The sequence below is a fragment of the Rhinolophus hipposideros genome (assembly GCF_964194185.1).
Source record: "Rhinolophus hipposideros genome assembly, chromosome: 5".
NCBI classification, from domain to species: Eukaryota; Metazoa; Chordata; class Mammalia; order Chiroptera; family Rhinolophidae; genus Rhinolophus; species Rhinolophus hipposideros.
Window position 1 is genome coordinate 71,324,241 of NC_138051.1, and position 12,903 is coordinate 71,337,143.

The 12,903-nt window shown below is 53.8% G+C and overlaps 1 protein-coding gene across 2 annotated transcripts in view; it reads right to left on the minus strand.

Annotated features, from left to right (window-relative positions):
- SPTB (spectrin beta, erythrocytic) overlaps nt 1-12,903 on the minus strand; it is a 116,659-nt gene that overhangs the window by 13,277 nt on the left and 90,479 nt on the right. For both annotated transcript variants that reach the window (XM_081047691.1, XM_081047690.1), the window contains 10 exons: nt 10,602-10,880; nt 9,890-10,020; nt 8,723-8,927; nt 8,083-8,457; nt 6,340-6,584; nt 5,114-5,252; nt 4,596-4,680; nt 3,596-3,792; nt 3,247-3,296; nt 2,380-2,458 (listed from right to left, as the gene is read on the minus strand). In XM_081047691.1, the coding sequence (XP_080903817.1) occupies nt 2,380-2,458; nt 3,247-3,296; nt 3,596-3,792; nt 4,596-4,680; nt 5,114-5,252; nt 6,340-6,584; nt 8,083-8,457; nt 8,723-8,927; nt 9,890-10,020; nt 10,602-10,880 (1,785 nt within the window). The remainder of the gene's footprint in view (nt 1-2,379; nt 2,459-3,246; nt 3,297-3,595; nt 3,793-4,595; nt 4,681-5,113; nt 5,253-6,339; nt 6,585-8,082; nt 8,458-8,722; nt 8,928-9,889; nt 10,021-10,601; nt 10,881-12,903) is intronic.

Sequence of the window (12,903 nt, forward strand, 5' to 3'; positions counted from 1 at the left end):
TTGCAATGCCTTGTTTCTGCCTGGCCTCACACATACTTACACACTTACCTGTGTGCATGGATTGGTTTTTACCAGAACATGCTCTAAAGGGGAAAGGGAAGAGGTGAGGGAGGCAATGGGTTACACAATGCTGTGCTTGAGGAAAACAGGGATGCAGGAATGGCGCTCCCGTCCCTGTGTGTACACGTGTGTGTGTGTACACGTGTGTGTGTGCACACCCGGGAAGAGGGGGGCCGGGTGGTGTGCCGCAGTCTGGACAGGGGTTCAGGTGCCCAGCCCACTCCCGTCTTTCCCCCAAGCAGGAAGCTGGCATGCACTAGTGATGGGTCTAGTCTACGGGGCACCGACACCAGAGCACACACACGGGACAGCAGGAGAGCCACTGTGACCGAGGCCTCGCTGACAGAAGGCCCAACAGATAGTCGGCCCTTCCTGGGGGAGGCCTGCGGTTTCTGTGCACGTTTCCCAGCCTGAGTGGGACCCATTCTCCGCTCTTTTCATATCAAAGACCAATCGGGTATCATCCCCTCCCTCAGGGTTTTGTGGGTCCTCATGAAAACTCAACACAGAGCTGAGACAGGAGAAGCAGCAGGAAATGTTTCCATGAGGCCTCGGGCCTGGTGTTCATTGATGCGCCATCTGGTGTCTTCCTGGTACCGGCACAGGCCAGTTTTCCCATCTGGTGGAGTGGCTGGCTCTCTGAGAAGGGTCTCAAACGTGGGCTCACTCCCTCCTTCCACTGAGATACTCAGGTCCAAGCAGGTTTTATTCCCCCCAAACCCACAGACATTCAAATGCTGGATGGAGGCGGCTCTGATATACATGTAATTACACTGGCATAGACGTACATGACAAACAATGATGGAGTCACTCAGGTGGTCACAAAGGAGCCCGCAGCCCTGGGACACCACTGCACACAGACACACAAGGTTGCACAGCTGAAGCGCGGATGGTGCAGGAGGCAGGGATGTCCCAGCCCCAGTGTCCACGGTCTGTGCCAGCCCCCAAAGTTCTCTCCTGCCGGTGAGGGCTGTCACTGGGAAAAAGGGGCTGGGACAAAGTCCACCAGAGACGCCCACATGCGATGATGGGAGCTTCAGAAGGAACTTCTGAGAGAGACCCCTCCAGTGGGAGCCCAGGAGTGCCCTCTGCTGGACATGATGGGCTGGTGCAGCTCAGAAAGGGAGGCCTTTGTCCAGGCTGGAGACAGCAGAGGGCGCCGGGCAGTGTGCAGGGCAGTGTGCGTGTGCGTGAGAGAGCGAGCGAGCGAGAGACTCTCACAGAAGTGTGGGAAGGGCTGAAGGATGGACCTGACAGGGATTCTGCACAGGAAATGCTCACTGTATGTGCACTTTTTCTGGGGTGGGTGGTGTACCAGAAATTCTAACCTAGAAGACCAATTCCCCTAAACCCTCAAGGTTCAGGCATGCTCACCTGGTCACCTGCAGAGGTGGATAATTGCAGTGGTGAAGCCATGCAAGGTACATGCTGAATTCGTGCTTTCTTCTCAGTCAGCCACTCCCCAGGGCATCTCCCCCAAACCTGGTTACAGGCTCCCAGGCCCCCTCCACAGACCCCAGTCCTTTCAGCTAAGGAACCTCTTCCAGGCAAGGTCCTAAAGCCACATGCCCAGGCCACTAGCAGCTGGTCAGTCTTAGTCCACTCCCAAGCCCCCCCTCTGCCTCTTTTTCTACAAGTTGGGGGATGGAGCCTGTGACCTAAAGCCCTGAGGCTCTCCCACACTCCTGCAGGGCTCCTTCAAGTCTGTTCTTGCCTCAGAACCACTGCCCAATCCAAACTCAGTTCCTTATCCTGACCCATAGGCATCAGGCCAGGAAGGTGCAAAGGGGAGGGGCTCTGCTTAGGAGGGAAGAATCAGCTAGAGGGGTGGGTGTCCCAAAACGCCCGTGGTTGTAGCCAGCAAGACTGGGCATTCTATCTGTGGGTGGGTGAGTGTGAGTGTGTGTGTGTGTGTGTGTGTGTGTGTGTGTGTGTGAGAGGGACTGTGAAGGATGGAGAGGGAAAATGGGAAAAAGGATGGTGTATAAAAATGAATCATCTCTGTATAAACTGTTTCCCTTGATGTAGATGGGGATGTATTTATACAAGAAAATTTATTAGACTAGATCAAACCAAACTAAGAGAGTCATGTCAATGGGCTGGCATGTCAGTTTCTTCTGGGTTGAAGGGAGGAGGGGCCTTAGTCTAGGAATTAAGAAAACCTGAGTGAAAAATGCAGACTGATGTGAAGGAGGAGTCTGGGTGGGGCGGCGTGTGCCTGTCCTCGCCTCCTGCCCCCACCGACCGAGCCTAGTAGGGATGAGCTGGTTCTGGCAGCAACGACTCCCAGGAACTAGACAAGTGGGACAGGAAACTGACCGGGGACGTTCTCTCGGTGGCTGCTCGGTGGGGAGCTCGGGGACCTTCCCCTGCTGTCTCGCCTTCCTCCTCTTGAGGCCTAGGGAACACACAGCCCCTCTTTAGAAACAAGCATCTCGCTGAGGCCAGTGCCTACCCCAAGGCCTTGACCCCCAACCCCCTCTAGGGAGCACAGGCCAAGTATCTTCCCGTGTCCAGGTCTCGCAGCAGCCTGGCAGGCACTCGGCAAGCAGATGCTTGATGTGCCCTCACTTTCCAGTTAAGGCAGATACTTCAGAAATGGACATGGTTCTATGCAGAACATTCTCTGGGGCACATGGTCAGGTGGCTCCCAGAGTGGGGGAGGTGATTGTGCAGTAGCCACGGCTCTGTACTGGGTTCTGCCTGCACCGTGATTTGGGATCAACAAAAGCAGGGTTTCCAGGAGGGAATTCCCGTCCATTCTCAGGAGATTTTTTCGCTTTCCCGTTCCCGAACCCCAAGATATAAACTATTTTCCGTTCCCCACGTTGAATCGTTTCCACAAAGTGAAGGCCGATACTACCAACCACCTGGGTTCAAGTAGCCGATTTTCCAGATTTCCCGACCAACTTTTCTCGGGATTCAGGAATGGGAAAGCGAAAAAAATTCCTGAGAACAGGTGGGAATTCCTGCCTGGAAACCCTAAACAAAAGCTCCTCTCTGCCTGCAAGCTTCTGACACTCCAAATTTCTCTAACCCCTGGTCAAGATGTGAGAGGTCACATGGTTAAAATGCCAGGGGGCTGTTTCTGATTAAAAGTACCCTCCCCTCCTGCTCCCCACTCATCACCCTTGGCAGAGTACTCCAGCTAAGCCCACTGCCACCCCCTGACCCCCTCACACTTACCCAGTCTCCTCCTCAGGTCTCTCCAGGGTTTGGCGTTCCTTTAGCTCAAGCTAGGGGAGGAAAAGGCCAAGGGGGTCAGAGCAGCCAGGAAGGTGAGCTTGCTCTCAGACACCTTTCTCTAAAGGGGGCTCCCTGTACCCAACACATCCTGGCATGTGTTCCTTTTGCAATCATCCTTTTTTGTCTTTTGGTTCAAAAGTCAGTACTTTCTACCACTCGTACTTCTTTTCCACTCTCCCCCCTTGCCAAGCCTCTTACACTGTCCATAGGTCTAATAACGGCTAAGAGTTCCTTACTTGAGGTAGCCCCCTCCAGGCGTGGCTGCCCACTGCCCCAGCTTTCTGCTCACCGTGGTGGGTTTCTCCAGGGCAGCAAAGCGCTCTGCCCAGGTGGCTGTGGATTTCTCAAAAGCCTCATGCCTCTTGATGAGCTTCTCCACGCTGTCCACCGTGTGTCCAAAGTCCCGGCTGGCCAGGTAGGGCTCCTGGGCAATCAGCCAGGCTTCGGCCACGGAGGCATCCCGGGAGAACTGGCATACTTCCAGCACTGCCATGGAGAACAAGACACAAGCCCCCCCACAGGCCCAGGGGTCTGTCAGCACCCAGCGGTCCGCTCCTGCTGGGACCTCGGGTGGCTCAGCCCACCGACACAGAGCAGGCGGACAGGGAGGGGGCCGCAGAGGTGTCACTGAACTGTGGGGACACGGCTCATTGGTGACCTGCTGCCTGAGGCCACCACTTCCCCACACTGGGCCCCTACATCATCTCCACCGATACTGGTATTTTAAGAAAACGTTAATTAGAACAAACTCCATTTTAAAAACGTGTAGTTCAGATGTCTTGTTTTTGAGGAGCTGTCTTCTGCCCTGAACATTCTCTTCCCAGCCCCTGGCTGCCTCACAAAATTGTGCACAAGCAGCCATGGGACCAGGCCTTCCTGGCTGGTAGCGCCCACCTGAGTGTAGGATAACTCCACCTCCCTAATCTCCAGCTGAGGAGGACACAGCTTCTTACGTGCCAGACACGCCTCAGATCAAATATCTGGGATGCACTACGGCCTCCCCCTGACCCCTCCCCAGGCCGCACTCTGTAGGGATCACAGCCTGGCATGAGGTGGGGGGCAGAGGACAGCAGAGAGTGGGACACTGGCTGGTTAGAACAGGGCTTCCAGCATGTGCATGTAGGTATTTTGTGGGGACCCCTGAGGCCCTTGGCCCTGGAGCTGTGAGGGCTCTTCTCTGGGCAGTGGTGGAAATTGACCACTTTGTGACACCTGCCCTCCCTGCCCCCACCCCAGCAGAGGTCTGGCCCCTGCCCCTCCAGGTTCCCTGGCTCCCAGGCTGCACTCACACATGCGGAGCCGCTCCCAGCGGACCTCCCACTTCTCATTCATCTCCTTCCTCCTGGACACCACCTGTTGCAGTTTCTCGCTGATCTGGAGGAAGAGAGAACAGCTTAGGCTTTGGTAACGCTTCCTGCTGTGTGAGGCAGTGTGCAGAGGGGTCAGGCAATGAATGCTGAGCTTGGTCACACAAACCTGGCTTCAAGTCTTGTCCCTGCCACTTGCCAGCTGTGCACCCGTGGCTAAGTTACTTAACCTCTCTGAGGCACTTGTGCCTCACCTAGAAGGTAGGTGTCACCAACTGCAAAGTATACACACATGTGGACATTAGGTGTGTTGTGAGCCTGCTCTTTCTACTGAGCAGCCGGCCCCTTGAATGGGTTTGGTGTGGCTTTAATCACTGATGCTCCAAGGGGAAAAGAAAGATGAGTCTCCTGGGAAAATCCCTCCCAGGACGCTGTCTGGCCCCACAAAAGTAGGGGTAAGGACAGGGAGAAGGCTCTTTCGGTTCCGCTGTTTCTCTCACCTCCTCGGAGGCCTGGTGCTGTCGCTGCAGCAGGGACTCGCCAAGCTCCAGGCAGGCGTTAAAGTTCTTGCTCCGGGTTTCGATCTCTGCCCTGATACCCTGGTGATACTTCATGAGCAGTTCCACTGAGGAGACATCTCTGGGGACAGGAGGCAGGGAGTGTGGAGAAGAAGAAAATGCTGGTGACTGGCCTGTCTGATGCCAAGTCTTGATTAGAGGGGCCGATCTCCACCTGCCTGGGACTCTGAGCCCACTCTCTCTCTGCCAGTCTGGTTCCACCAGGAACACTGATGTCTCCCATTGGTCAGTGGCCATGGGTGGGGGTGTAGGAACCCCCAAAGAAGCCTGGGAATGTTATTTGGCAATAAAAAGGAATGAAGTACTGATATATGCTATAACATGAATGAATCTTGAAAACAGGCTTAAGCAAAAAGAAGCCAGTTAAGAAAGACCACATATATAATTCTATTCATATGAAAAGTCTAGAGAGACAGAAATGAGACTAGTGGCTGCCAGGGCTGGGAAAAGGGGGGCATGGGCAGCGACGACTGCTAAGGGGTACAGGGTTTCTTTTTGGGGTAATGAAAATCTTCTAAACTTGTATTGTGATGGTTGTACAACGGTGACTATAAGAAAAACCAATGAATGGTATACTATAAAAATAGAATTGTATGGTATGTGAGTGATATCTCAATAAAGAGGTTAAATATAAAAGCCTGAACATCAAAGCAAGCACCCTAGGGGCAGCGGGACAGAGACAGGCCAGCAATAACTGCTAATATGACAAAAGGGTGTAGAAAGCCCTGATCCCTGTTGAGGCTCTCGCTGCCCATGTGCCTGCCCCCCACCTCCCATGGGTCACGCGCTCCTTCCTAGGTTTTAGGGGAGTGGCCCCCCCATATCCCAGCGCTGGGAGAAGAGTAAAGAGTGAACCGTGTACTGCCACTGACTGCCGTGGTCACTGTCCTCGCTGGAGAACCTCACTGACAGATGTCTTTCTTGCCACACTCAGGATTCCCTCTACTCTGAAATGGTCGATCCTTCCAGCAGAAGCCAAACCACTCGGTTTCTTCCTGGACCCAGCGCTCAGGTGCCCCTGGGGACTCCTATGCATTTACACTCCAGGACAGTCCCTCCAGGGAGGAGCCCCATGCAACGCCCTTGTCTGTCAGCCTCTGAGACTAAGTGGGCAAGGAGTGGGGCTGCCTGGAGGACGCGCCCCTCACCTGGGCTTCTCCTGGGTCTCAATCTGCCGGATGATGGTCTCCATCCAGGAGAGGAGGTCTCGGACCATGCTGAAAAAGCGGAATTTGTCTGCTGTGTCCACCAGTTGGGTGCGACGCCCAGCACAGGCATCGAGCAGTGCCTGCCATGCGGCGGACACCTCCTGCTCCTTGTTTTGGATGGCCTCTGCCCTCTCCCCAGCGTATGCCGTCTGCAGGCGGGTGGCCACGTCCTGGAACTGCTGAACCTGTGATCAGGCAAACTGGGTGTTGTTCCCTAGATAGATGCAAATTGGGCCTAGGACAGGCGAGGCGTCTGCCTCCTCCCGTCTCCCCCCACTCCCTGCTCAGGGCACTGCTGGAAGGCAGCTCCCACTGGGTGCTGGAGGAGAAGGCTCCTCGCTTTGGCACCTCTGCCAAGCCAAGGTGCCCCACCCCCTTGGGCTTTGATCCTCATCAAAGGGGAGTAAGAAGGACTCTATGCTCTTTGATGATCTCAGAAGTACAATAATGAGAGTAACTACGTACTAGGCACTGTTCTAAACCCTTTCTATTCATTACTCTCTTCATCTTTACAACAACTTCCCCAAAGAGGTCCTGTTTGGGAGATGAGGAAACTGAGGCACAGGGGGCTAACTGCTAGGCCTGAGATCACTCACACCAGGGGAGGGGGCAGCTGGGATTGGAGGGGTGCTCCTGAGTCCCTGTTTTTAATGACCCTGCATGCTGCCTCTTCGGAAGGCGCTGCACCAGACCCAATGTTTGAGGCTGGGCCCAGGGCGATGAAGCCTCATCTTTGAGACCTCGGGGGACCGTACCTGCCGCAGGGGCTCTGGTGCATCCAAGGCACAGGAGGCACAGGCCAGGCGGAGAACAAATCCCTAGGACGTCCCCTTCTAGGGGGCTAAAGGGCCCTGAACCCCACTTGGCTGTTGCAAGACTGCACAAGCAGCCCATCTCCCCTGCTCCACGGGAAGCTGGGCGAGCCGCTAGCAGCTGGGAGCCCTCACCCCTCCCTTTCTATCACACTGAACTCTGGAACCCTGTGGATCTGTGGAGGTGCCTCAGGGGGCACCCCGGCGGTGGGAGGAGGGGGATCTAAGCAGATGTTGGGGCCCTCCAGCTCCCATGTGGAAACGCTGAACAGCCCATGGCTGAGAGCAGAGTCTGGAGCCGCACTGCTAACTGCGTCCTGGTTCCACGCGTACCTGCTTGTTCCCAGGCACCTTATTTAGCCTTTCTACGCCTTGCTTTCCTCATCTATAAAATGCAGACAACATTAGTGCCCTCCTCAGAGGGGGCTCTGAGGGTTCGGTGACTACATATATTGTTTAGAACAGTACCTGGTGCCAGAAAAGTGCTACTTTACATACGTGTATGTGTTTGCTAGTAACACTGTAAGACTTTTCATTACCAGAGAAGTTACCTTTCAAGGTATATCATGCCTTGGGTTTTTGTGAAGATTCAGTGTAAAAAGCTAGACGCTAAAGATGTCTGCGAGTCACTGCTCCATGCCTTCCTGTCCCAAGCTCCTGCCTCTCTGAGGAGGTGAAATCTCTGGGTGCCTGTTCTAGAGGTTTCCGCCTTAGGAGCCAGGAGAGAACCTGACACTTAGGAGCTCCCCGGGGCGGGGGTGGGGGGGAGGGGTTGGGGGGGGTGGAGTGGGGGGGTAGGGGGTCATGGGACGATGAGGAAGGGAGGGAGGTCCCTGGAGCCCGCGGGAGGACAGGCAGGGACGGAAGGCACCTGAACGCCCAGCAGGTGGAGCTCCCTCTCGAAGGCTGTGTGCACCCGGTGGAAGGACTCCGCGGTGCTGGCATCCAGCCCCACGTCCTCAGGCAGCTCGTGGTGCTTGTCGTCGATGAGGCCCAGGATCTCGGCTCCTGTGTAGAAGTAGCGGTGCAGATCGTAGGAGGCAGCCAGCAGCTGCATGCGTGTGTCGATGAGCTCCAGCAGGTCTGCCCACATCTCATTCAGCCCGTCTTTCCACTCGGCGATGGTGGCCGCTTCTCCGTGGCCCGCGTCGATGAGCCGCTCGATGACGGCATTCACATTGTCCACTCGCTCCTGCCCGATCGCCCCAGTCTCCCGGGCAAAGTCCCGGAACTTGTCCCGGAGCAGCTGGACGGAGGATAGAGAGAAATTTGGTTACTGGCGGTCCGGGGTGGGTGGTGTCATTTCCCTAGCAGACTTCCCCAGGTGACAACTCCCACCACTTGGAGCTGTGCTTTCACACCTTCTCCCAGGAGGCCTGAGTGCCCACTGCTGCGCCTGCATCTCTGTGCAGCACTTTGCAACTGGCAGGGGTGCACGTGTGTCTGAAATGACAGTTCCTGCCTGCATCTACTGCATTCGAGAGAGACAAAGAGAACAGTTGCGTACTCACAGTAACTTGGTCAAAGTCTTGCCCCATTTCTGGGGATGAAGCCACCAATTCCTTTTCTGTAATCCACTGCTCTAAGTCATCAGCCTCCCTCTTCAGCTGGAACAGGTGGTACATGTTCTCCAGCTTCCGCTTGCGTTCCTCTGCCATGTCCTTCAGCCCTGCATACTGCTTGTCCACTTGCCCCTGAAGTCTGATGATCTCTTCTCTGGAATTCAAAACAAGAAAGTGCTCAGAGATAGTGATCGAGAACCCAGAGCTGCCAGCTCAGGGGAGCTGACCTACTCCTCCCGCCCTGTGACAAGTGGGTGACGGAAGTAAAGCTTAGGAGAAATGGCAGTGACTGATCCTGGGGAAGAGTTAGGGAGAGAAAGAATCATCTCTTAGACCATGATGCTTCAAGGGATGACAGAAATGTGTTCCCCTTGCTTCCTGCCACTACCCTTCTCTGGGACGGCCAGAGAGACAAATGCAAAGAGGGGACCTGCCCCATTGTTCTTCCCAGGAGACCGACGGGACAGGCTGAGAGGGGCTCCAGTAGCAGCAGGCCCTGCTTAGCTCTTCAGGGACAGAGGGGCAGTACCAGGGGCTCCATCCTGGGGCTTCTTGGGAGATGCTGGGGTGACTGTTGAGGACCCATAGCTGTGGATACCCTGAGCACAGGGCCATGACTGGGGTCAGCCTGAGGGGTGTGGCCCAGTGGGCTCCCATTTATGCAGAATCCACACAACTGGCCAGTTGAGATGGATATAGGTTTTCTACCTTCACTCATTTATAATGGTTTTGCTGAGATACTGTGAGATCCTCAAGTACTTTCTGTACCATAAACAAACAAACAAGAAACAAAGTTAGTCTCCAGTGTCTCTTAGCATAGTCGAACTCTTCAAAAGATTGGGAGCTCTTGGTTCACCCAGAAGGTAGTTTTGCTATTCCATTTCCTGATCTTTTTGCAAACCATACATTATTCGGCCGTGTTTGAAATTACTCACACAAAACCAAGGCGTGAAATGGAACTGGGCCAATCAGCAGCCCAGAAAGCAGTTTTCTCAAACCCATAGTTTTGGGGAAAACTGTTCCTGTTCTCCCACTTGGATCTGCAGGGATCCTGGGTGGTGGGGCCCCTGGCCTGACTCCCATGACCTGGCCCAGCTGCCCCATTGGTGCACGCACCCCTCGGGGTGGCCTGCAGACAGCAGACTCTGGGCCCGGCCGGCCAGCTGCTTGACGTTCTTCCCATACTCCTCCACTGCATGCTGCTGCCGCAAGTGCCGCTTCAGCATCACGATGGCACCCTCTTCATCCTAGGATGCAGGGGACCATCAGCCTGAGCTCAGTGAGCTGGGCCGGGCCCAGATTACAGCCCAGCTCCCGAGGTGTCAGGATGGAGGAGAGCCAGGCTCGCGGGACACCCACAGGGGACCCGTAGACCATCCCTCCTGCCACTCTTGTTCCCAGCAATGCCCACACCCTACCTTCCTCTTGACTCCCCCAATTCTTATTTGACATCTACTCTTCCAGGCCCAAGTACAACCTTCTGTCCCATGAAAAGTTCCTGTATCATTTCAGCTTTTAGAGACCCCCTCGCCTCACCTCTCTCCCCCTCCCACAGCAGTTCATTAGCACAGGATTCATGCCACAAAAAGGGTGAAGAATGCTTGGGTTGGAGCAAATCTAAATTGGCAGATAGGTTGCCTGGCTGTAGTATGGGACTGATAGGGGTCTGCTCAAGAGGTGGGGCGTCCTGAGAAGGAGAGTTCCTCGGACACCTGCCCCTGCCCTCACTCCTCACACACCTGGCTTACGAGGCTCCCCACTGACTGCCCGCCCCCAGCTCTTCCTCTCATCCTCGGCATCCAGCTGGGCAAACCCCGCCCGAGCCAACCTTGGGGGTCTCTTCTGAGATGACGTAGAGCTCCTGCTCGCTGATCCAAGCCTCGGCGTCCCCTGCATCCAGGTAGTACTGCTGTGCCTCGCTGGCCTCCCGCAGGCGCTGCAGCCGTCCAGCTGCTGCCTCCCGCAGCGTGTCCCACGAGCTCTGCAGGTAGCCCAGGCGCTCCTCGATGTCCTGGCAGTCGATCTCGGCCTCTGCCACCAGCTGCTGCCCTCTCTGCAGCACGTCCTCGACCCTCGGTGCATGGCCCACGATCTCGTTTTGCAGCGTCTGTGGCCAGAGTGTAAGGGCTCAGCGGCGGGGCCTGCAGCAGGTCACCCACGTGACAGCCTGGCACCTCCTGCCCTTCTGCTCAGGGAAGCTAAGGCACAGCAAGTGGCGGCCATAAAAACTGCCTGTGACCCTGCGCCAGGCACTTCACAACAGTCTGTTTTCACTGTCCCACAGTCTTCTGAGACAGACACAAAGAAACTGGTACAGAGCAGTTAAGGATCTGGGGGCAGCGAGTGGCAGAGCCGGCATTTGAACACAGCTCTGCCTGTCCCAGAGCCTGTCCCTGTCCCAGAGCCTGTCCCTGTCCCAGAGCCTGAACTCTTGGCTGCTCCCTAGTTTCCCTATGTTTCAGCAGAGCCTGACTTTTTTGCTGTACATGACAGAGGAAAGGAAAACAATTTTTAAATGGCCTTTTGATATTTTAGCAGCTTTTGCTCGTATAAAGAGCCGACAGCTGCCTCTTGAACAGAGTTTAGGGTTTTGTTCTGTTTTTTACCCATATTCTATTTCTCAAATCTTTTCTGAGCTTTGTATTATTTCTTGTCTGAGCCTTCAGTCAGCAAAATGGCATTTTCCTCCAATTCTAGTGACTGGGTCACCTTTTTCTTCAGGGGGCCATGACTTATGTGTGTCACTCACTTTCTGGGTCCTAGAGGACAGAACCTGACTGCTTCTTGCTTGTGGGCTCTTGGCTCCTTACACCTCTCCTCCTTTCTTTCCACGACTTCCCAAGGCCTTGAACACCAGGTGGAGGGTGAGGCCAAAGCAGCCCACGGGCAGTACAGTGACTGTCAGCCTTTAAAATATCTAGAACTAGCAAAACACCCACATGTCATCTAACTCACTGAAATTCATTTTCATACTTTATGCTTGGAATCTTGATGCTGACCATTTCCTGTAGTCTGGGCAATTGTATTCAAACCACCCATGGTGTCAGCTCCATTTGCCTCTACTTTTCCTGAAATCTTATGACCTCTGCAATGGATTCTAAAAGGTACCATGTTTCCCCGAAAATGAGATCTCTTCGGACAATCAGCTCTAATGCATCTTTTGGAGCAAAAATTAATATAAGACCCGGTCTTATTTTCTATAAGACCGGGTACAATATAATATACTATAATATAACATATAATATAACATGTGACCAGGTGTTATAGTAAAATAAGACCGAGTCTTATATTAATTTTTGCTCCAAAAGACGCATTTTTAGAGCTGATTGTCTGGCTAGGTCTTATATTTGGAGAAACATGGTATCTGTTTTTTGTTTTTTTTTTTAAATAATTGCTTTCTAGGTTCCTGTGTAGTATGCTTTTGATGTCTTCTTCTCTGACTTCATTCATTCAACACGTATTTATTATATCCCATGTAGCAGACTCTGTTCTAGGGACAATGTGGAAACAAGATAAATACAGCCCCTGCTCTCATCAAGTTTACACTCTAGTAGAGGAAACAGATGGTAAGCTTGTAAATATACGAATAAATGCAGATAACGGGTGCTATGCGAAAGCTATAACAATGGGGGGTGAATGTTGCTGGCAGCAAGTGCAAAGCTCTTGGGGAGAAGCACGTCTGGGCTGTCGGAAGGCCAGAGAGAGGGTCAGAGAAGCTAGAATACTGTGCAGGAGGGAGACAGCGATAAAAGATTTAGGGGAAGCTGGATGGCTCAGTTGGTTAGAGCACAAGCTCTCAATAACAAGGTTGCTGGTTCAATTCCCACATGGGATGGTGGGCTGCGCCCCCTGCAACTAAAGATTGAAAACGGCGACAGGACTTGGAGCTGAGCGGCGCCCTCCACAACTAGATTGAAGGACAACGACTTGGAGCTGATGGGCCCTGAAGAAACACATTGTCCCCCAATATTCCCCAATAAAATTTATTAAAAAACAAAAAAAGAAAGATGTTTTTAAAAAAAAAAAAAGATGAGATTTAGAGGTAGACAGGGGCCAGATCAGGCAGAACAGGAGATCCTAACCCTGCTGAATATTGAATAATCTGGGAAAACAGACACAGCCAGGGCTCC